Source organism: Passer domesticus, chromosome 22 (genome assembly GCF_036417665.1).
Source record: "Passer domesticus isolate bPasDom1 chromosome 22, bPasDom1.hap1, whole genome shotgun sequence".
NCBI classification, from domain to species: Eukaryota; Metazoa; Chordata; class Aves; order Passeriformes; family Passeridae; genus Passer; species Passer domesticus.
The window spans coordinates 4817699-4839866 of NC_087495.1; the positions used below are offsets into that span (position 1 = coordinate 4817699).

Below are 22168 nucleotides of genomic sequence, written 5' to 3' on the forward strand. Positions count from 1 at the left end.
AGCCTCACTTCAGTGAGTTCTGCAGTTCTTCATTAACAAGGCACAAATGGCCAACTATCTTTCATTACAGGATCTTTTAAAGTGAAACTATTCAATTAAGAAATGACACCTAAATTATTTTCACTTTTAACCCAATAACTAATCACTCAGAGTCTGCAATGTGGACTTTTCTGTCCAATTACAAAATACCACCCAAACCCATGAAGAAGAAGGAAGAAGGTGAAGAAGAAGGACCAGCTCTCACCCTAAAACCTCCATCTTGCTGTATATTTATTACTATATTCTAAAACCCCAAACTCTAAGTTTCCCACCCTGTGATATTACACAATTCTAACCAGCCCCACACCCATAATCTCAGTGCTATCAATCAATTTTGGAAACCTTCTCCACAGCCTCAGGTCAATGCAGTGTTCTCTCGGGGGTCAGCACAGAAAGTCTAAAACTCTCCAGAGCTCCGACAGCAGCAGACTGACATCCCACTGTTTGTTTTCCCACAGCCTGCCTGCCCGGTTTCTTTGGGAAGAACTGTGCCAGTCGCTGTGGCTGTCCCCTGGGAGTGCCCTGTCACCATGTCACCGGCCAGTGCGGCTGCCCGCCAGGACTGACGGGCTCTGGATGTGAAAAATGTACTGAGATGGGAATGGTCCTGCTCTGCTGGCAGGCTCTGGGAACGGGATGGGCCAAGCAATTCCTACAGAAAATAGCAGGGAAAAAGAAAAAGATAAACAAGGAGAAACAGCCCAAGAGCAAAGCTGTGCCAAGGAGCAACTCCCAGGCTGGCAGCTGGGTGCATGCCTGTGGAATGTTAGCAGGGCAGAGGGAGCCAAGTGGGAAATCAGAGCTGGGTATTTATGCAGAGGATTAGCAATAAATCACTATTAAAATGAGCTCCTGTGGGTATGAGCAAGTCTGGAAGAGACAGAGGTGTGTGGGCACGTTCCTTACGCAGAGGACAGTGCTGGGTTTGCCTTGTCTGTGTGTGGAGCCTGCAGAAATGTGAGGGCAGGAAGGGCTGGCACAGCAAAAGGCACCTAATGCCTTTAAGTAGTTGCCTTTCCTTTCAATCCAAGTATTTCCTGGAGTGAATGAACCTTTTGCATGAGAGTCTCTTTGCTTTTTGGGTGGCGGAGAATTTTGCTGCCATAAAAGGCTCTCTAAATCCGGGCTTAAAATAAAATGTTTTAAAAAAAGCCTCGCAGAGAGGGGTGGGATGGCTCCTGAGCCACCTTGGTGCCTTGTCCCCTCACAGCCTGCCTGCCAGGGACCTTCGGGGAGGGCTGTGCTCAGATCTGCCAGTGCGCCGGAGCCACCCAGGAATGTCACCCTGTCACCGGGGCCTGTGTCTGTCCCCCTGGCTTCCACGGTCCTGCCTGCCAGCTGGGTGAGTCCTGCTCTGCTCCCATCCCCTTTGCAGGCTGTGCCATCCCGAAATCCCGGTGCCATGAGGGACAGACAGCTCCCAGCAGGGCTCTCTGCCTGCTCCTGGGTTAAACACCCGTGCAAACCCACCTGCTGGATTTCCCCAGGCTGTCTGCACCTTCTCCTTGTGTTTGTAGCCGCTGTTTGTTGTCCCCTCAGAGTGCTCCCCAGGCTGGTACGGCCGGGACTGTGCGAGGCCGTGCCAGTGCAGGAACGGGGGCAGCTGTGACACTGCCACGGGGATGTGCCACTGCCCGGCCGGCTTCATCGGCGCCGACTGCGCCATCGGTGAGCTCTGCTCCAGCCACGGGGGCTGGGAAAGCAGGGGAGCCTCCTCAGGGGGGTCTGAGGGGTGGGAGAGGCAGACCCTGCCCGCAGAAAAACCCTGTGGGGGATGAGCAGCAGAACAAGGACTGACCCCTGGGAAAAGCTCCTTTGTCCATCTGTCCTGGCAGCAGTGCCCTCCTGCTGTGTCCCAGGGAAGGAGCCTGCAGATGAACGTGTTTGCTGTCTGCCTTAGCCATGGAAATGTTTTCTGCTGTGTTTATTTTATGATATGATACATATATTTTATGGTATTTTATGATTTCTCCTGACACACCGTGCCCTCGCTGTACTGTTATACAGCCACAGCTGGGTAGGGCTTGGAGCAGCCTGGCTTAGTGGGAGATGTCCCTGCCCATGGCAGGGGGGTTGGAAACTGATGATCTTTAAGCTCTCTTCCAACCCAAACCATTCCATGATCCTATGGCAGAGCAGGGCAGGGCTGGAGGCTCCTTCTCATCCCATTGCTCAGCTCCAGTGCTGTGCAAAACTTCACCTCTCCCACCTCCCACCTCCCCAGCCCTGCTTCGGCCTGACTGAGGTTTCCCTCCCTCCAGGATGTCCTGCTGGCCGCTACGGCCAGGACTGTGCAGGGCTGTGCCCCTGTGGGGCCGGTGTTCCCTGTCACCCTGTCACTGGAGACTGCGTGTGCCCTCCGGGCAGAGCTGGCCCCACGTGTGAGCAAGGCAAGTGCATCAGGACTGTCAGGCACTGCTTGGGAATGGAAATTATTTCCTTGCCCTGAGATCTCTGCTCATGGTCCCTGTGCCCACCACCGCTGTCTCTGGCCCTGCAGGTTGTGAGAAGCACCGCTACGGGCTGGGCTGCCAGCAGCCCTGCTCCTGCCACAACGGGGGGCTCTGCGACCCCGCCGATGGCTCCTGCTCCTGTGCCCCAGGCTGGACGGGCAAATCCTGCGAGTTAGGTAACCCTGGATCCCCAACCTGCTGACTGTGCAGCTCACACACTGGGTCTGGTTTCTGCCAGCCCTGCCTTGGCACAGCCCTCTGTGGGGCTGCTGAGAAGCTCTGCTGCTCCCTCTGCCCGCAGAATGCCCTCTGGGGAGCTTCGGTGCCTCCTGCCAGCTGCGCTGCTCCTGCCTGCACAATGGCACCTGCCACCCGGCCACTGGAGCCTGCCGCTGCCCCGCGGGCCACTACGGGCCCCTGTGCGAGCACAGTGAGTGGTGGCAGCGGGGACACCCTGGGCTTGGGGCGTGGGGGTTGTCTAAACTCGTCCGGAGAGGAGGGATGCACGATATGGGTGTGTGTTGCTATAGGACACGAAATAAAACGACGCAGACACGCAGCTCTCCAAGACAAAAAAAAGAGCTTTTAATTTCTGACTCCAACATTTATAGATTTCCAAAAAGAGCTTTTAATTTCTGACTCCAACATTTATAGATTTCCAAAAGTGACAGTGGATTGGAGGGCGACAGTGCCGCCTCTCCAATGACACTGGACAAGCCAACAGTCTGGCAAATTTCTCCTCCTCCATAAAAGAATGCAAAACAATAAGTTATTTACATAAAGTGCGTGAGAAGGTTCGTTACAAGAATGCAAACATCAGAAGGCTTAGAAAATCTTAAAAAAACAGGGTGACATGTGACAGCAGTGTCACACCTTGTGGGGCTCTCCCTTTTCCAACGGTTCGCAGTGAGCGCTTTCAAGGCAGAGGGTGATTTCTGATCCCTGTGTGACCTTGTGGGCACAGAGATGCCATCCCAAGGCACACAGGTCCCCAGTGCCCAGTGATACCATCCCAAGGCACACACGTGTCCCCAGTGCCCAGTGGTGTTGGGCACTGAGCAAATTCTGTGGCGATGAACGCGGGGCTTGGAGCACTGGGGCACAAGTCGGGCACAATCTCTCTGCTCCTCCCTGCTGGGCTGGCTGAGGCTCTGCTGCAGAGCTCAGCTCACCCACTGTCTAACGAGCTTCTCCCGTGCCAGGCTGTCCCCCAGGGTTCCATGGAGAGGGCTGTCGGGAGCGCTGTGACTGCGAGCACGGGGCGGGCTGTGACCCCGCCACCGGGCGCTGCCGCTGTCCCCCAGGGCGGCGGGGCGAGCGCTGTCACACAGGTACCTCCGTCCTCCTCCTCCTCACCCTTCCCTGGGGATCCTGAGGGCTGGGCACACAGGCCAGGGGCTGTATTCTGTGTCTCACACAGGCTGCAAGGAAGGAACATACGGCGAGGGGTGCCAGCATCTCTGTGACTGCCCCAGTGATGTCCCCTGTGACCCGGTCACGGGGCGCTGCCTGTGCCCCCCAGGAAAAACCGGCCCCACGTGTGCTGCAGGTGAGCTGAGCTCCGGCTGGGCAGGGGAGGAAGGGGGCTGTGTGATGGGGGATTGCTCCCAGGAGGCTGGAAGGGGATTTTTTCTGGTGTGTCACCTCTCAGAGCAAGAGGGACAGTGGCATATTGTATTTGTGGGGTTCCCAGATGAAGGGACAAATGATGAATCTGACTCCAGGTTCTCCACGTTCTTAGAAGGATAATTTATTATTTCTTGATATTATGTTTATTATATTATATTATATTATATTATATTATATTATATTATATTATATTATATTATATTATACTGTACTAAAGAATACAGAAAGGATCCTTACAGAAGGCTAAAAAGATAATGAAAGCTTGTGACTCCTTCCAGAACCCCAACACAACTTGATCCTGGTTGGCCAATAAGTCAAAACAATTCACATGAAACCAATGAAACAATCACCTGTTGGATAAACAATCTCCAAACCACATTCCAAAGCAGCAAAACACAGGAGAAGCAAATGAGATAATATTGTTTTCCTTTTTCTCTGAGGCTTCTCAGCTTCCCAGGAGAAGAATCCTGGGCAAGGGAAAAATATGACGGTGACAGTGGCACTCGTCTCTCTGGCCCCTGTTTGCAGTCAGATCTGAATATAAATTCTCCCCCAGCCTCCAGAGCCCGTGTGTTCAGATGAACATGGTCAAAAGGCTGAGGGTCAAAGGCTGAGGGGACATCCTGGTGGCCTGGGGATGCTCCAGTGTCCTGTGTCACCACAGCAAAAACCTCTCTGCCCTCTCCTGCACCCGGCCCTCCCTGCAGCATCCCGGGAGAGCTCGGAGCCTTCCTGCTCGCTGCTGCCACGGCAGCATCCTGAGCAGCTCTGTGCCCTCCACAGACTGCCGTCCCACGCGGTTCGGCCCCGAGTGCCGCCTGGCATGCCAGTGTGCCCCCAGCAGCTCCTACTGCAACGCCCGGAACGGGCAGTGCCTGTGCCTGAACGGCCACACGGGACCCACCTGCCGGGAAGGTGAGGGCACGGAGGGGACAACGCGGCAGAACACGAGGGGAGGCTGTGCCTGTGCTCAGGGTGTGGGGCCTGTGCCACGGGGTGGGTTTGGGAATGGTAAATCAGCTCAGTCCAGTCACTTAGGGGAGCACCTGCCTCTTCCCAAGCCCCTCAGGTGGTCTCACCTGTTTGCTGTCACTGCAGCCACCAGGGAGGTTTGTGAAGTCCCAGAACTGAAGGTGTTTAGCAGCCTGGCCCTAAATATGCCCCTGGAACAGCCAGGGCACAAATCCCACTCTCTAATGAGCATGCTGGAACGTTGATCCCGTGCACCAGCCACAGTGAAACCCCCACACTCCTCATCTCTGCCCAAACCTGTGGGCTCAGAGTGACCCCTGTGGGTGCTGGGTGGGGGGCAGGAGGGTCTGACCCAAACCCAGAGACTGGGACCAGTGCTCCCAGCTCCCAGTGGGGAGAGGAATGGGGAGGAGTCTTGTATTTGCGGGGTTCCCAGACGAAGGAAGGAATGATGCATCAGACTCCATGTTCTTAGAAGACTAATTCATTATTTTATTATCTATATTATATTATATTAAAGAATACTAAACTAAACTATACTATAGAATACAGAAAGGATACAGACAGAAGGCTAAAAGATAGTAATGAAAAACTCGTGACTCTTTCCAGAGTCCCGACACAGCTTGACCCTGATTGGCCAATAAGTCAAAACAATTCACATGAAACCAATTAATAAAACCACTCGTTGGATAAACAATCTCCAACCACTTTCCAAAGCAGCAAAACACAGGAGAAGCAAATGAGATAATATTGTTTTCCTTTTTCTCTGAGGCTTCTCAGCTTCCCAGGAGAAGAATCCTGGCTAAGGGATTTTTCCAGAGAATGTGACTGCCACAGGGGAGGAATGGGGAGGGAATGTGCCCCCAGGCAGGGCAGTGGTGTGGATGGTCAGCCCTGCAGCAGGGCTGCCCACAGCAAGGACTGACCTGTCCTGGACCTGTCTTCTTTTCCAGCCATGCAGTCCCTGTCACCCACCAGGCCACCACCACCCCCAGAGGGGCTCCAGCCAGCGGAGAAGTAGATCCTGCTGTGGGAGCACTCCCTTGGTGTCACCAAGCAGCCACCTGAAGAAGCCAATGTCTTATAATGAACTCATTTTGGAGCCACATGAGCAGCTCTCGTCTCCTGACAGCCCCAGCTGCTGCTTTTGGGGTGTGTGAGTGAGGCTGAAGCCCAGTTTAACCAGTTCACTGTGCCAGCGCGGGCTGGCCACGAGGACACGTGTGCCCACACCTGAGACCTGCGTGCCTTTGGCCAGAGACCACACGAGCACTTCAGGAGGGATCAGTTCTGGTCAGGGGACAGTGGACTTTGACAGCTTGTGACACATTGCTGGCCTTCAACTTTTGGGTGCTGGGCTTGGGGAGAGGGCTGAAATCGTGGTCCAAATCAGGTATTTATGCATCAATATTTATGGGAAGCTGCACCACAGTGTTGTCAGGACTGATGGTGGCTCTCCAGAGACTGGGCCTCCTGTGGATGCACCACCTCACTTGAATTATTTTTTTTTAAATTTGAATTTTCCAAGGTGTTTTACTGTAAGTGACCATTTGCCAGGGGAAAACACACAGGGCTCCAGCGCTCACCTGCAGAGTTGGTGCCTCCTGACAGAACAGGCTGTGCTGGACAAGCTTGTCAGGGGCCTGGAGCCTGTTCTTCATGCCAGGAGTTTGTGAGTCCATGGCCCAGGAATTTGTGAGTCCATGGCCCAGGAATTTGTCAGCCTGTGGTGCTGCCCATGTCACTTACTCCAAGAAGAAGGAAGCCTAATTCGAGTGTGGAAGTCAGAGATTCTGTGTGGATGGAGACAAAGAGCTGGCTCATCTGGTCAAGGCAAATCCCCATTGGAGTGGCCTCTCCCAGCCCTGAATCCTGAGTTATTTTGCCATGCCAGTCGTTGCCAGGAGCTGGCCACCTGCAGCAGCGGGGAATGTCACCACTCCAGTGTCACCACATCACCCTGGTCAGGGCGCAGGGCCCCCTTTGTCTGTTTGCACAAAGCTCCTGGGCAGGTGAAGCCACTGCCAGAGGAACACCAGCTCTGCAGAGAAGAGGGACAGCCCTGTCCCAATCCCATCCCATCCCATCCCATCCCATCCCATCCCATCCCATCCCATCCCATCCCATCCCATCCCCACAGGCTGCAGCACAGCCCTGCCCAGGCACTTGGCCTTTAAATTATTCCCACAGGGGCCAACTGAAAATAATAAAAGAATTGTTTCTTTTCCTGATGGAACTTATTTTAATCTGTATATAACTTGTCATTTTGGGCTAATTCCTTATTTTATTTCTTCCTTAACAGTATTTTTTTTACATTATCTATCATTCTTGTGAAGAAATCATGTTAATAGAAGTATGTAGTGAAGGACCAAAATCGTGCTGTTGAGGTTGGATGTTGGACAAGCAGGGAGCAGGAAGGTTTTGTCCATGTGCCAAATGACCCCAGTCAGTGCTGCCAGTGGTGCTGCTGATCCCCAGACAATCATCCCTCAGCTCCCCTTTGCCTTGAGGCTCCTGGGCCATTACAGGAAGGTTCCAGTGACTGAGAGCAGCACAGGAGGAGGAGGAGGAGGCCAGTGGAGATGCTGTGCCTCGATGGCCCTGCTCCAGGAGAGCATGGGAACAGCCTTAAACTTGGGGATGGATCCATCCTGTCCCATTCCAGCTGCTGCTCCATGACTCCTGGCAGCTGCTCAGAGCAAGCCCTGTACCTGTATTTTTATATAATGTTCTTTTTCTGTTCATATTTCTTAATGCAGTTTGTTTGCTTCCTCTTTTCATGTACTGTCTCCCTTTTTGGATCTTCTTTAATTAAGCACTGATGAAAAATGTTACTTTCTCCACAGTTAAAAGAAATAAACAGAAAGCCTGGCTGAGTTTCTACTTATCTTGTCTGTCTCACTCAAATGCACCTGACAGCTGCTCCAGGTGACAGCAGGCTGGCAGGGGCTCTGGAGGGTGTTTCATGAGGTGTGGATATCGTGTCAGAACATGCAATGCCACCAGCAGAACGAAGCTTCGTTTTAGGGCTCATGGTTGGCACAACCTGGCTCCTTGGAGCTGCCATGCTCAGGGACACTCACCACTAACAGAGAACACGTGGTCCATGGGTATCCAAGGATTTATTGTTACCTTAATTTACAGTTGAACAGTTCGATCAGAACAGACCTTACATCAACAGTGCCCCTGTGAATGTGAAGTTGGCAGTGTATGGGGCTGGCTCACCCCAGAATTGTAGCTGCCATGTGCCCTGCATGGGGTGTGAGGGGCTGAGAACCCCAGCAGAGCCCCCTCCCCAGCTGGGAGGAGGGAAAGGGAGGTGGGAGCTGCAGCACTGCTCCTCATCCTGCCCCTTCTTCCCCCTCTGCCTGAAGTATATTCCATTCTTGGCTCCAGAGCTGACTCCATGGGAACAACTCTGGCATCAAGTATTTTATCAAGTGACCAAAATGTGTCTGGCATCACCTCACCTGTGATTCAGAGCTTGGCACAGCTCTGCCAAGAATTATTGTTGGGGGGAGAGACAGAAAAAAGAGAAACAGGAGCAAAAACTGGGAATAAGCCAAGCTCATGGATTTAAGGTCCAAACAGCCTGACTGGAGTGTGCTCTCCCACACCAGGTGTGCAGCAGGTGCTGGCCCAGCTGCCAGCAGGGACGGAGATGGTGACATGGGCACCTCAGAGCCCAGCACAGCTCCAGCTTTCCAACCTGAGCCAAGCCCTTGGCTGCTCCCAGAGCCTGTTCTGGGTCACCAGTGCCAGCGCTGCCAGGAGTGCCAGCTCTCACAGCGGAGCTGCTGTGTCACAGCTGCCACACACACCCGTCCTGCCTGATGAGATCTGCCACCTGAGACAATCAGTTCAAGAAGAAAGGCTCTGCTGCTGCCTCCTCTCCGTAGGCTCAGTCTGCAGAGGTCTGGGGGTCCCTGAGGCAGAGGGGTCCCTCCGGGCTGTCCCTACACGTCGGTCTCGATGCGCAGCCGCTCCATGCGCCGCACGTTGCCCTCGGCGGCCACACGGCTCGTGATGGGCCGGGCACAGGCCTGGGGGAACCAGCCCCGCTCCCCGTCCCGCAAGCGCTCCCCCCAGCACCAGCCTAGGAGAGAACAGAGCTGCTGACAGAGCCAGGAAGGGCTGTGGATCCTGGGGGAACCAGCTCTGCTCCCCATTCTGCAGCCGATCCCCCCAGCACCAGCCTAGGAGAGAACAGAGCTGCTGACAGGGCCAGGAAGGGCTGTGGATCCTGGGGGAACCAGCTCTGCTCCCCATTCTGCAGCCGATCCCCCCAGCACCAGCCTAGGAGAGAACAGAGCTGCTGACAGAAGGGCTGCAGATCCTGGGGGAACCAGCCCGGCTCCTTGTTCCAGAGCTGCTTCCCCCAGCACCAGTTTAGGAGAGAACAGAGCTCCTGACAGGGCCAGGAAGGGCCATGGGTCCTGTGGATGCACCGCTCTCCTCCCTTGGAGGTTCTGGCTAGAGGTGTCCAGGTGATGCCTCAGGTTTTAGCTTTTTTATTTTTCAGATTCTATGTTGCTTTAGTGTGTGGGTCTGGGCTTCATATTAGGGGATGGTGAGCTCTCTGCACAGAGCAGGGAGACCAAGCAATTCCTTCTCTAGCTGGGGACCAAGGACAAATGACCCACATCTTAGGCCCAGGGGCACAAAGAACATGGGCTGAAGAGAGAAAAACAAGGATGGGACCTCATGGGCTAAAGCTGGAATTGGACAATTAACTCCAATATGCAAATGGACCAAAACTTACAAAACTGAGAGACTCTGTACCAGCCATGCATTTTTGTGACCATTTTGGATTCACCTGGAGTGTGGCCCTGGCTGTGGCCTCTTGTGCTGCCCAAGGTGGATCCATTGAAGCCTCCTAATAAATCCCTACTTTGCTCTTTAGCTCCATCTAGTCTCTGTTCTAGGGCAGCCTTCACAAGGCACCACAGGGATGGCAGGGGAGGAGGTTTCAGATTTACTGCCTGTTCTGGGGGGTGTTTTCTCTCATTTTTGAGACCTCTACTGCTGGGGCCAGTCTGCACACAGGAGTCAGCCCTAAGGAACAAACCAGCTGCCCATGGCAGTGCTATGGGTCTCACCAGCAGCCAGGCCTTCCTGGAAGCTTCTGCAATTGCTAAAACCCAATCCCCAGGGATCACTGAAGGCTCCCCCTGCCCCGGCTCTGCTGAGGTCAGAGCCTGCCCCACACCCAGCCCCACGCTCCCTGGCACTCACCGTCCTCTCCACCCAGCACCAGGACAACATCTGCCTGCTGCAGGGACAGCTCATCCGCCTCCTTGGCCAGGTAGGCACGGGTGATCTCCACCTGGCTCAGGTCTGCAGGACAGGGGACAGCAGGGACAGTGAGCAGGCACAGCCCCCTGCTCAGCCCTGACCCCCCAGCTGCCCACCCAGTGCTCCACAGCACAGCATGCTCCATTCCCTCCTGTCCCCGCCCCTAATCCCTCCAAGCTTGTCAAACCTCCTTTAACAACAGCTGAAGGCATTCCTGGAATTCCACTGTGCCTCCCAGGAAATGCATTTAAGGTCAATTGTGACTGATAACTTCATGGGAGGCAACTCCTAAGGAGCAAGGCATGGGGGTTTCCTCTCTATTGGCAGGAGTGGAGGAGAACCAGGTAGAAACCTGGGCCTGCAAATGCTCTGGTGTGACAGGGGATCCCTGCAGAGCCAGGCTGCCCTCTGGCACATGGTACCTCCTTTGGGAGTGGTGTCAGGCTTTTCCTTCTCCCTGTGCATTAGCGCTGCAATCCACCGGGCCCGGTCACTCCTGCCACAGGGAAACACAGACAGAGCCTTAGGACAGCACCCCTGTGACCAGCAGCAGCTGGGACATTCCCAGCAGGATGAATGCTTTCCAGGGGAGTCACATTGATCAGACTATTCAGTGTAAGGACACTTCCCAAGTGGCACACACGGCCCAGCTGCTTTGCTTCACTTGGACAGGGGAAGCTGATATGGGAATTATATGGGAAATATAAGAGAAAGGAAGGAACAGAGCCTGGGAGAAGGCTGTGCACATCCCAGTTTCTAGGAGGAGTGTGGGGGTAAAGGGAGACCTGCAGAAGCCTCAGAGGATTCCCAGAGCACCAGTTCATCCCAAGGGCCAGAGCAACATCCCAGCGTGGCACTCACAGCGTCTCTGCCGACAGCACCACCTCCTCCCGCCGGCCCTCGCTGTCCTTCTCCAGCACCACTCGCAGCAGGTGCCCACCAGCCTTGCCAGGAGGAGGGGAGGGTGGGTCTGAGCTCTCCACCTTCTCCACGGTGACCTGGTCCAGCGTGGCGTAGTTCATGACCGTGTAACTCTCCTCGCTGCGGCACAGAGGGGATCAGCGCCTCAGCTGTGGGGTCTGGGACACTTCCTGTTCCCAGCCCGGCACAGGAGGCTCAGCAGGCACTGCCAGAGCAGCCTGGAGCTGATGCTCAGGGTGGGACATGGCTCTGGGGACCTGCTGGCCACCCACCCACTGAGACAAAGCCACCGGTGGGACTCTTCTGGCTGACAAGGGACAGCTCACAAAGGTGGAAATCTCAGATTTTTTGTATGCGCTGCTGGGGAAATTGGAGTTTAATCCCCCTAGCTGTTCTTCAGGGAAATGCAGGGCTCTCACCTCTTCTTCTTGGTGATGATGAGGACGTCGTTGAAGAGGAAGAGGTGGCAGAGGCGGCCGGCGCCGCGGCGGAAGATGCCGGCCTCCTCCGAGAGCAGCAGGTGCAGCTCCCCCCGCTTCAGCAGCCACCGCGACACCGAGATCAGCGGGAAAGGCTGCAACAGGGCCAGCAAAAGGCTCAGGCACTGCCCTGCTCACCAGCAGCAGGCAAATTCAAGGCAGGAAGTGAGCCTGCAGTGGTCCTGGGGTCAGTTGGGATGGACACATCACATGTGTTCAAGTGTTTTTTTAAAAAGGATTTTCCAGGGGGCAGGTGGAAGGCAGGGCAGCTGTGCACCCCACTCCAGCACACCAGAGATGCAGCCCCTGGACCCCAAAAGTGGTGACACTGTCATGGCTTTACTACACCCTTTAGAAACTGCCTGCATCCAACAGCCCAGTCCAGGCTCCCCAGAAGGATTCCCAGCACGGGTCTGATCTGCCTAAACAGGCCCCAGAAGAACTCCCACCACCTCTTCCACAAGACCTCACCTTCTTCTTCCCAAATTCCAGCTGTTTCTGCAAGGTGTACATCTGCTCTGTCCTCTCCATAGCCCGAGCTCCCTCATTGCAGCTCTTGACCAGCTGGGAAGAGAAAAACATCCCAAGGGAAATGGAGAAGGGTCAGAAACAGCTCACCCATCTCTCCCACCACCCCCAGCGTTAGGGATTGTCCTGCTGTCCTGAGCAGGAGAGTCAGACAATTCCTGGCACAGGCTTCATGCCAGGTTGGGAAAAGGCAGTGGGATGCTCTGCTGGAGAGAGATGGCACATGGGCTCTGCTTGGAGAAGGACTCAAGTGAACCTGCACCAGAACTGAGGAGCAACAGGAGGAGGAAGAATTAACCATCTGAGAAGAGCTCAAGGCAGGAGGATGGACAAGCACACAGAGGGGAGGACTCTGCTCGGATGTGAGAGCAGGACAGACTGGGAGCAGCAGGAATGTGCTGCCAAGAGCTGCTCCTCAGGGGGATGAAAGGAAGAGTCACCACTGGCACGGTGGTGGTGCAGTCTCTGTGGCCCTTTGGCCTGTGTGACTGAGCAGTGGATGGGAAAACACTGGGAGATGAGATCCAGGAGCATGGACAGCTCGTGACTATTGCACTCCACACTTCCCTCTCTGCTTCATTCACTGCCCTTTGCCCAAATCCCCAAAAACCATGGTGAGAGCTGTCTCAGGAAGGACAAAATGAGACAAAGAGGAAAGAAGAAAAGAGGGCAAGAAAAAGGAACAAACCAAGATCAGGTGACAAAGGCGAGAAGGGAAAAGGTGTGTTCATCCAGCAGCTGCTTGGAGCAGAGGAGCCTCAAGTGAACTGATGCTGGGAGGGAAATGAGAGGCCAGAATGGCAGTGTTGGATCAGTGCTCCAGAGGGCTGAGCTGGCAGGAGGAGAGGTGGAGGGCTGGCAGCTGGGCCTCACCTTGCTGATGGCCTTCACAGCGCGGGTGGCAGCTCCGTACGCTGCGGTGCGCGCGTTTGTTTTTTGCTGGACGGTCTGGAATTCCAAGATAAGAAGCTTTAGTGACATTGCACCTCCAAGGAGGGAGTATCAGCTACTCTCCTGAGATTTCAGGATGCCACAGATTGATTGAGCTGCTCCCAATGGTCAAAGGAAGGTTTAACAGTGCTGGGAGCTGTGAATCTGGGGGTTTCATGTCTGATACGTGCCTGGCCACCCCCTGGCCCTCATCCCTGCAACCCCCACAGACTGGGAGCAGTCACTGGAAATCCCAAATCCAGCAGCTTGGCCATTTAGAGCAGATTTCCATGAAGAATGCAAGACCTGCTTTCCATTCCTGGGCAGCCTGACCAGGACACTTGTGCCACCCCACCCTGGGACCCAGATATGGCACAGAAGAAGCTCAGGTCGCTCTGATGGGTGGCACCAAGACATGAAATGTTATTCACAGAGCTTTAAGCTGCACACCTGACACCCTCCAGAGAAGGAGATTGTTCTGGATATAAATCACAGAATATGCTGAGTTGGGAGGGATCCATTAAGATCAACTCCTGGCCCTGCACAGGACACCCCAAGAATCCCACCATGTGCCTGAGAGTTATCCAAATGCTTCTCCTGAATAGGAGCATCCAGGCTCAGCACGCAGGGCCCAGCCCCAGAGGGCTGGAACTCCAAGCAGAGGCTGTCCCAGGCTCAGCAAACAAAGGGAATAGCAGTCACCTCTTCAGAGGTGCCAAGCAGTGCCACTGTGTGACTACTTACATCTAAGAGCAGAGGAAGCCGTGTTACCCTCTGCATGGGCAGAATGAGAAATGAGATCATTGGCAGGCCTCCACACTCTGGTTTCCTTTCAATTTGTTTCAGGGTCTCTTTAAATAAGGGGTTTGTGGTTCTGGAACAGGACAAGAAAGCTCCATTAACTCTGTTCTTCAGTTGTCAGGATGTTCCAGCAGTGCTCCACACACTGGAAACACAGAGCAATGATGGCACTGTCTGGGGTGCTCTGCCAGGCTTGGAGTGCCCAGCTGGGCAGAAACGGGACTGATCCCACAGCAGGTGCTGGAAAAGCACCCAGAGAGAGATGGTGAGCCCACCAAAAGGTGGGTAAAGCCACAGATGTACCAACAACAGACTCAGACTTGAATCTGAAATGAACAAGGCCCATCCATGTCCCTCCATGCTATGGACCTCTGCAGTCCCTGGAGCCCAGAGCCCCTCAGAGGCAGCTCCTTGGCCAGCCCTGTACTCACAGCAGCTTATCCAGGGTCCTCTGCTGATAGACTTCATTGGAGCAGTAGCTGATGTAGGGGTTGAAGTGTTTCGAGGCGTGTTCCTCCACGATGTCACTGATGTCAGGGATCAGGAGGTGCTCCTGGTGTCGCTTCTCCAAGTCCTCAAAGAAGCTGAGGAGAGAATTTAAACAACCTCACCACATGATTCACCAGGGCTGGACAAACTGCGTGTTCCCACTGCTGCTTTTCCCCAGTTTTCCCAGGGGAGATGGGGCCTGGATCCCTTCTGGCAGGGCAGCTCCAGCAGCTGACACCCACGCCTTCCCCAGAGGCACACGCTTCCTCCATTCCTGCACGGGATCCCTCCTCCACCTCAGCCCTCCATGAGGCTTTACTTTCTGCCCCATCAGGAAGCCACAAGCCCTCAACACCCCCACAGCCATTCCCAGGGCTGCTGCATCCTCCTCCTGCTGCCTTCCCACACGGACACAGCTCCCAAGGCATTTCCTCCCCACCTCCCAGTGAGTCCCTTCAACAGTCCAAGGGATGGTTGGTTTAGCACTATAAATAAAAAGCTCAGGGTCCTCTCCCAGGCCCCACGTGCCTCTTGCTGACTGTCAGGATGTCCCCAATGTTGGAGAAGAGGTGGTGGTGCTCTGTCTGAGTCATGGTCTCCTTCAGCTCCTCTGACCTCATGAAGTGGCTCACCAGGATGTTCAGGCTGTGCATGTAGGAATACTCAGAAGTGATGATCTCAAACATTGCCTGGAGAAATCAGGGAAGATGCAACAGCATAAACTGACTGGACAAAGCTGGGAATTAATTGTTAAATCTTGTTTATATTCTTTGGCACAAAGCCACTGGAAATGACTTGGCTCCAGGTTAGTTCTCTGTGTCACCTCATGCATGGCCTGGCCAATACCAATAATCCCAGTGTGTTTTAGGACACTCAGTCATTAAAAATCCAGAGCATGAAGATGTTTTCCCTTCCCATCAGCATCCAATGGAGCTGCCTGTTTCCTCACCAATTAGTGCAGGTGAGCCCTCTGAGCACTGCCCAGTCCTGGAGCAGCTGAAGCAGCAGCACCATGAGCTGAGCTGAGCTGAGCTCCACCTGGAGCTGACCTGACAGAGCCACGTGTGTCCCACAGCCTTTGTGACCCTGCTGTGCTCCTGGGCACCTCCCAGGGCTCTCTCACCTCCTGCCTCTTGCGCTCCTCAGGGGAGATCCTCTGCAGGATGCCCGACTCCAGAACCTGTGGATGAGCACGAGCCATGGTCCTTGCACGCCCTCTAGTGCAGTCTGGGGCTGTGTCAGCCACCCCAGGGCCCATCCCACCAGCACACACCAAAGGAACCCTCCCCAAACCATAATACACTGCAACACACCAAAGGAACCCTCCCCAAACCATTGCACACTGCAACACACCAAAGGAACCCTCCCCAAACCATTGCGCACTGCAACACACCAAAGGAACCCCTTCCAAACCATCACACACTGCAGCACACCAGCACACTCCAAAGGAGCCCATCACAAACGATTACAAACCATTACAAACCATCAGAAATCATCACAACCCATCAGAAACCCTTACAACTATCACACACAAGCACAACCCATCACAAACCATCAAACACTGAAACACACCAAAGGAACCCATCAGAAACCATCACACACTGCAACACACCAGCACACACCAAAGGAACCCATCACAAATGATTACAAACCATAACAAATCATCAGAAATCACCAAAAAACATCACAAACCATCAGAAACCATACAACACACGACCACACACCAAAGGAACCCACCACAAACTGTCAGAAAACATCACACACCACCACCACCACTCACTCCTGCATCACCCCCTGCAGCATCACCCAGGCCCCCAGCAGCTGCTGCCACTCCCTGGATGAAGATTACTCTCCCCACAGCCCACAGGGAAAGTCCAGCAAGGAGCACCTGCCTTCCCTCAGCGGTGGGTGAAGCCCAACCACAGCAGCACCAACAGCTCTGGGCAGACCCTGCGTGTCCCAGCCAGCCCACAACAGCCCAGTGCAAGCACTAATGGCATGGAATTATCCCCTCACAGCTCTCAGACCCCCTGGGCTGCTGCTCCTACCTCTGGGAGCTGGCTCCAGGTCACCTGGGCCGGGCGGTAGCTCTGCACCACGATAGCAGCACCCAGAGGGGACGGCTCCTCTGGCAGGGCCTCCTCCAGCAAGTCCTCGTCTGACTCATGGCTGACAGAGTTCAGGCCTCTCTCACGGATCTCCTGATAGAGCCGGGGCTCTGCGGAGGACAAGACACGAGGTCAGCACTGCAGCCTCTCCCAGCTCATGGCTTCCCTTCCCAGCACGGCTGCCTTGTCCTGTTGGCCACGAGCCACAAGTTCCGGGCCAGATGAGGCCAACCCTGATGAGGTTGGACTTTGCACTGCACTGATTACCCAGCGGCTCCTGCTCCCAGCAGCCTCCCACAGCTCTCCCATTTTCCCTGGGAGCCATCCATCTGTGAGCACAGCAGCGTTATCAGCCCCAGGAGTGGGAAAGCAGGGCAGCAGTGCTCCTGTTGCTTCGGGGAAACAGAGACAAAAGCTGTGGCCCTGGGCCACGGGCAGGGAGCAGCACAGTGGGGAAGGGCCTTGCAGGGATTTGCTTGGCTGAGGCACAGGGGACAGGGGACAGGGGACAGGGGACACGGCACAGGGGACAGGGGACAGGAGCACTCACGGTCCTTGAACGAGCCACCACGCTTCTGCACCCGCTTCCGCCCGAGGGTTTTCTGCAAGGGCAAGAGGAGAGCCTGCTGTGGTTACCACACTTATGTGGCCATGGGAAAACTCCTTCAGGGAAAGGGGGAGTTACCTGTGCCAGTTGGCCCACACCACCCTGTTCTTTCAGCCTGGCTTTTGTGTGGGCTGTTTGCCTTACCCAGGTGACTCAGCTTTCACCTCCCATATAACCAGGGTCAAGCTCAGAACCATTCTGTACTTGCACTGCTGCTGTCAAACCTCTCTCACACCTGGACTTTGCCTGCTCTGGAGTCTCCCTTTCCCCTGATGTGCTTCACCCATGTTTGTGTACGACTGGAGCCGCTCTCCTGGCCAGCCCCACCCTGCAAACATCCCGCAGCCTGCCAAGCGTCCAGCTCCACTCCCCATGGAAACCATGTCAGCTATTCCCGGCCTCTCCAGGGACCTGCAGCATCTGCTGGTGACACGGAGCTTCCCAAGGCACCAGTCACGACACCAGGCTCAGCAAACCAGCCCCAGAACTGACTAGAGCTCTGGGCTCTGCAGCTTCTCTGTCACCACCAGGAATGCAGGAACTCATCCCTGCCTGACAGGGGTGACAGTGGGGGCTAAACCCACCTTGCTCCTGCCAGGGCTGCGGTCGGGCAGGGCGCTGCCATCCTCAGACACGGGTTTCAGTGAAGGAGAGGCCTTGGCTGGCTCCAGCTCAGCCCCCAGCCCCTTCATGGCCGCGCGGTAGGACATGTTCCTCAGGTTGCGCTTGAGGGCCCCTCCGCCATCATCCTCATCCTCCGCCCCCAGGGCCAGGATGGGAACAGCCGCCCGCTTCGGGTCGGGGCTCAGGGGTTCCCGGCTCGCCCCGAAGCTCTGGTGCCGGGAGGGGCTGTTCTTGGGCTTGGAGGAGACAGCCAAGCTTTTGGGGATGAGCTGCTGCGTTCCCACCTTCAGCGCGGCAGGGCTGTCCGTGCTGAGGATGATGCGGCGGGGCTCGGCCGAGGTGGGGGAGCCCAGTGGTGACAGCGGGGTGGCACTGGGAGCCGTGGTGGGGCTGCGCTTCCCAGGGGCATACGTCGGGCTGGGGGGCTCCGGCCGCACTGGGTGGCATCGGTACTCCAGGAGCAAGGTCTTGTCATCCACAGAGGTAGCAGAGGAGCCCCGAGACATGGTGGTGGCTCAGGGGAGCAGCAAGCTGAGGAGGACAGACAGACAGATAGACAGGTGGCAGGAATTTACAGTGAGCCACGGGAACCTTGGGACAGTGCAGGACACGGCCTCCACCTTCCCAGGGTGCTCCTCAGGCCGGGCCTGCATGGACACACTGGGGATGCTGTCACCACCCTGCCCCTTGTGGGGCCACCTGTGTGCCAGGGCCGGGACAGGGGCTCCAGGATGTGGTCAGGAACCAGGAGTAGCCAGGCCATGGGAGCAGCCAGACCCCAGAGCAACTAGACCCTGCATCAGCCAGGCCATGGGAGCAGCCAGACCATGGGAGCAGCCAGGCCAGGAGCAGCTAGACCTGGGAGCAGAGAGACCGGGGAATAGCCAGACCAGGGAGCAGCCAGGCCCAGAGTAGCCAGACGTGGAGCAGCCACGCCATGGGAGCAGCCAGACCCTGGAGCTGCCAGACCCTGGAGCAGCCAAGCAGCCAGGCCCAGAGCAGCCAGACCTGGGAGTAGCCAGGCCCAGAGTAGCCAGACCCCAGAGGAGCCAGACCCCGGAGCAACCAAGCCCCAGAGCAGCCAGGCCCTGGAGCAGCCAGACCTGGGAGTAGCCAGGCCATGGAGCAGCCAGGCCATGGAGCAGCCAGGCCATGGGAGCAGCCAGACCATGGAGCAACCAGGCCAGGAGCAGCCAGACCCATGAGTAACCAGGCCATGGGGGCAGCCAAGCCCAGAGCAGCCAGGCCTAGAAGTAGCCAGACCCCAGAGCAACCAGACCCCAGAGCAGCCAGGCCCAGAGCAGCCAGACATGGGGGTAGCCAGACCCCAGAGCAACCAGGTCATGGAGCAGCCAGGCCAGGAGCAGCCAGGCCATGGGAGCAGCGAGTCCCTGGAGTAGCCAGGCCATGGAGCAGCCAGTCCCTGGAGCAGCCAGGCCATGGGAGCAGTCAGGCCATGCCTCAGGCAGCGGGCAGGCCCAGACCTGAGCCAGGCAGGCCTGGAGCCTCCCCGAGCCCCGCTGCTGCCACACCTCCGTGTCCCCTCATTCCCCTTTGGGCTGCTGCCAGCCACCACAGCCGGTCTGCACCCTCCTGAGTGCCACCTCCCCCAGGCTGTGGAATTCCCGGCCGTGAACCCTGTGCTCCTCCAAGCTCGTACCTGCCCCAAACCACTCCACGCTGCCCACAGAAACACCTGCCCCACTCCCTGGGGCTTCCCAGGTGGGGTTAAGGTCACTCATCCCCTCCTGTGCCGTGCACAGAACCATGCACCTACAGAACTCTGCCCCTACAGAGCAGGCAGAGCGTTTTATGCCCTCTGCCTATTACATAACTTTGGGAGAAATTATGGTTTAGTTGTCCTCAACTGAGATCCCATTGTGTGCCAGTGCCATCTCCAAGCTGTTCCCTTTCAAAGACCAGGAAACAAACCAAGGCTGGACCGTGCTTTTCCCTGCATGAATGACTGGCAGGAGGACAGCACAGACCCATCAACAACAGCTCGTTTGACAGAGATGCTGCTCATTCCACTGCCCTCGGATGCGGGACCCATGTGTCCTGAGGTCTGCCAAGTGTCCCTCGGACGAGCAAAGCGCCACATTCCGCTGTTAACCCCATCCTGCCTGAGGACGAAGCTTATCCTAAACCCTGGTGGCAACAAACAAGCCTGAACCCAGAGGGTCTGGGCGCCGCAGCACGCACAGCTCTCGGTGCTGGCGTGGAGCGAGGCTCGGTGGCCACACAGGGCATCGATCTCCCGTGTCACTGCCCGCGGTGGCACACGGGCACAGGCACCGTACTGTGCAGCGGGCAGGGCTCTAAATGAGCTGGGAACACGGCGGGATACAGCCCTGCGAAGCACCAACCCCTCCGCCATGGATCCAACCACCCCCGGCACCGCTGGGACCCTCGGGGACAGCGGGGACAGCGGGCAGGACGAGCCCGGCTGCGCCTCGGGAGGGACGGCACAGCCGCCCGCCGCCGTCCCCTCCCCGGAAGGCGCTCGGTATCCGCTGGCTCGGGGCCGCCACCCTTCACGGCTGCCCCGCATTCCCGGTGCCGGTCCCCATGGTCCCTCCCCGGGCTCCCCGCTCCCTCCGCGGCGCCCCCGCCCCGGCCCCGCCGCGCCCGCACCTACCCGCGCCCCTCGGAGCCAGCACGGCGGCGGGGACGGATGGGAGGGACCGGCAGGGCTGGGAGGGACCGGGGCGGCCCCGGGGGAGGTGCCGGTCCGGCCCCCGAGACCGTGCCGGGATGGAGGTGCGCGGTGTCCCGCACATCCCGGCTCCGCTGCGTGCCGCGCCCCGGCTTCCCGGGGTGTCCTCGGCTTCCCGGGGGTGAAAAATTAATTAAGCGAGTCTAGGAACTGTGTTTTGCTGCTTCTTAATGAGGGTTCATCAGGTGTGTGCGCCCCTGGAATCTCGGCGTTCCCCGTCCCCTAAAGCCGCCTCTGCAAGGTGGCTGGAGGCGGGGGGGATTATTCGGTGTCGTTCTCCTGTCACGTTAGCGGGTGACAAACGAGTGTGCCCCGGCTGTCGTCGGGGACTGGCGGGCAAACACGCGGTACTTCAGCAGTCCTTTACTACAGGCATGTCTGATGTTCTCTTCAGATGGGTTTTCACTGGTCAAAGGTAACCTCGGGTGATCCCTCCGGATGCACAAAACATCAGTTTCGGCTGCTTTTGGGCGCTGCAGCTACTGGGAAAGAGGATCTGAGGGTCAGGCTGCTGACAGCTGCCCAGTAAGGCTCAACAGTGCTCTGTGTCTTTACTGGGAACAGACTTTTCCTTGACCTTCTCTTTTGCCCCCCTGTTCTGTTCCTCCCCATCCCCCAAATGGGGCCTTTTTCTCACTTGTTTGTGGTGAATCTCAAGCACTTTGTGCATGACAAAGTCCACTTGTCAGCAATATTCTTTGAAATGCCTGCCTGACAATCGCCCCATTATCACAGCTTTCTTATCCCACAGATTTTTTTATCCTTCCCCTCCGGGGCTAATAAGGAGAAAGGCTCCAGCGAGAGGAGGGCTCCTACTCAAGGGTTCAGCTCCGACTGAAACCCTCCCGATCTCCGGGGAAGGGCCATTATCCCGAATGTGGGACACCATCATTTGATCACCATGAATGACTTTTTGAAGCGAGGCCATTCATCAGTTGTGTAATGGGGTTTTTAGCTCAAAGACCCGGCTTTCAAGTAATTTCTGCTCCCAGGGTCCCCCGGAGCTGAACCATCTGACCGCTATCACTGGGCAGTTCACTCGCTCTGCGCTCTGGTTGTGAAAGGAAATATGCTTGACATTTTCCATCAGCTTATTGATGCTCCATCCCAACGCTTTCTCCCACCCTGGAATACTCTCACTCCTCCCTGTGCATCCCTTCAGTGGGATGTGATGTACCTGCTTTGCACTGGGGAGAACTCGAGTGCTCTGTGAGCTCTGGGAACCTCACAACAAGAGAGACATTGAGGGGCTGAAACATTTCCAGAGAAGGGCACAGAGCTGGGGAAGGGGCTGGGGAAGTCCTGTGAGGAGAGGCTGAAGGAGCTGGGAGGCTCAGCTTGGAGAAAAGGAGGTTCAGGGTGGGGCCTCTGGCTCTGCACAACTCCCTGCCAGAAGGACAACAAGAAACAGACTCAAGTTGTGCCAGGGGAGGTTCAGGCTGGATATGAGGAATAATTTTTAATGGAAAGGGTGCTCAGGCCTTGGCAGGGGCTGCCCAGGGAGGTTTGGAGTCCCCATCCCTGGAGGTGTCCAAGGAAGGGCTGGACGTGGCACTCAGTGCCCTGTTCTGGGTGAC

At 56.3% G+C, this 22168-nt stretch overlaps 2 protein-coding genes across 2 annotated transcripts in view; one reads left to right on the forward strand and one right to left on the reverse strand.

Annotated features, from left to right (window-relative positions):
* Positions 1-6564, forward strand: part of LOC135285027 (multiple epidermal growth factor-like domains protein 6) — a 43930-nt gene extending 37366 nt beyond the window's left edge. The window contains exons 25-34 of the mRNA XM_064396947.1: positions 498-626; positions 1250-1381; positions 1579-1707; positions 2301-2429; positions 2540-2668; positions 2794-2922; positions 3695-3823; positions 3913-4041; positions 4905-5036; positions 6047-6564. Of these exons, the coding sequence (XP_064253017.1) occupies positions 498-626; positions 1250-1381; positions 1579-1707; positions 2301-2429; positions 2540-2668; positions 2794-2922; positions 3695-3823; positions 3913-4041; positions 4905-5036; positions 6047-6114 (1235 nt within the window). The 3' untranslated portion in view covers positions 6115-6564. The remainder of the gene's footprint in view (positions 1-497; positions 627-1249; positions 1382-1578; positions 1708-2300; positions 2430-2539; positions 2669-2793; positions 2923-3694; positions 3824-3912; positions 4042-4904; positions 5037-6046) is intronic.
* Positions 6565-8196: 1632 nt separating this feature from the next.
* On the reverse strand, positions 8197-20559 carry ARHGEF16 (Rho guanine nucleotide exchange factor 16). Its single transcript, XM_064396945.1, has 15 exons — positions 20514-20559; positions 17836-18406; positions 17195-17246; positions 16585-16754; positions 15660-15716; positions 15065-15225; positions 14479-14631; positions 13991-14120; positions 13190-13264; positions 12260-12352; positions 11729-11883; positions 11250-11429; positions 10811-10884; positions 10329-10430; positions 8197-9189 (listed from the first exon to the last, which is right to left on the reverse strand). The coding sequence occupies exons 2-15, from the start codon at positions 18379-18381 to the stop codon at positions 9050-9052; spliced, it is 2088 nt and encodes a 695-aa protein (XP_064253015.1). The 5' UTR covers positions 18382-18406; positions 20514-20559; the 3' UTR covers positions 8197-9049.
* Positions 20560-22168: the final 1609 nt, after the last annotated feature.

Bases quoted from the DNA above. Each gene is read 5' to 3' on its own strand.
- ARHGEF16 (XM_064396945.1), bottom strand. From the start codon at position 18,381: ATGTCTCGGGGCTCCTCTGCTACCTCTGTGGATGACAAGACCTTGCTC. The intron at 14,121-14,478 runs GTGAGTACAGGG...GTCCTGTTCCAG, and splicing joins AGGACCCTGGATAAGCTGCT to AACCACAAACCCCTTATTTA. The intron at 11,430-11,728 runs GTGAGAGCCCTG...TCTGTGCCGCAG, and splicing joins ATCATCACCAAGAAGAAGAG to CGAGGAGAGTTACACGGTCA.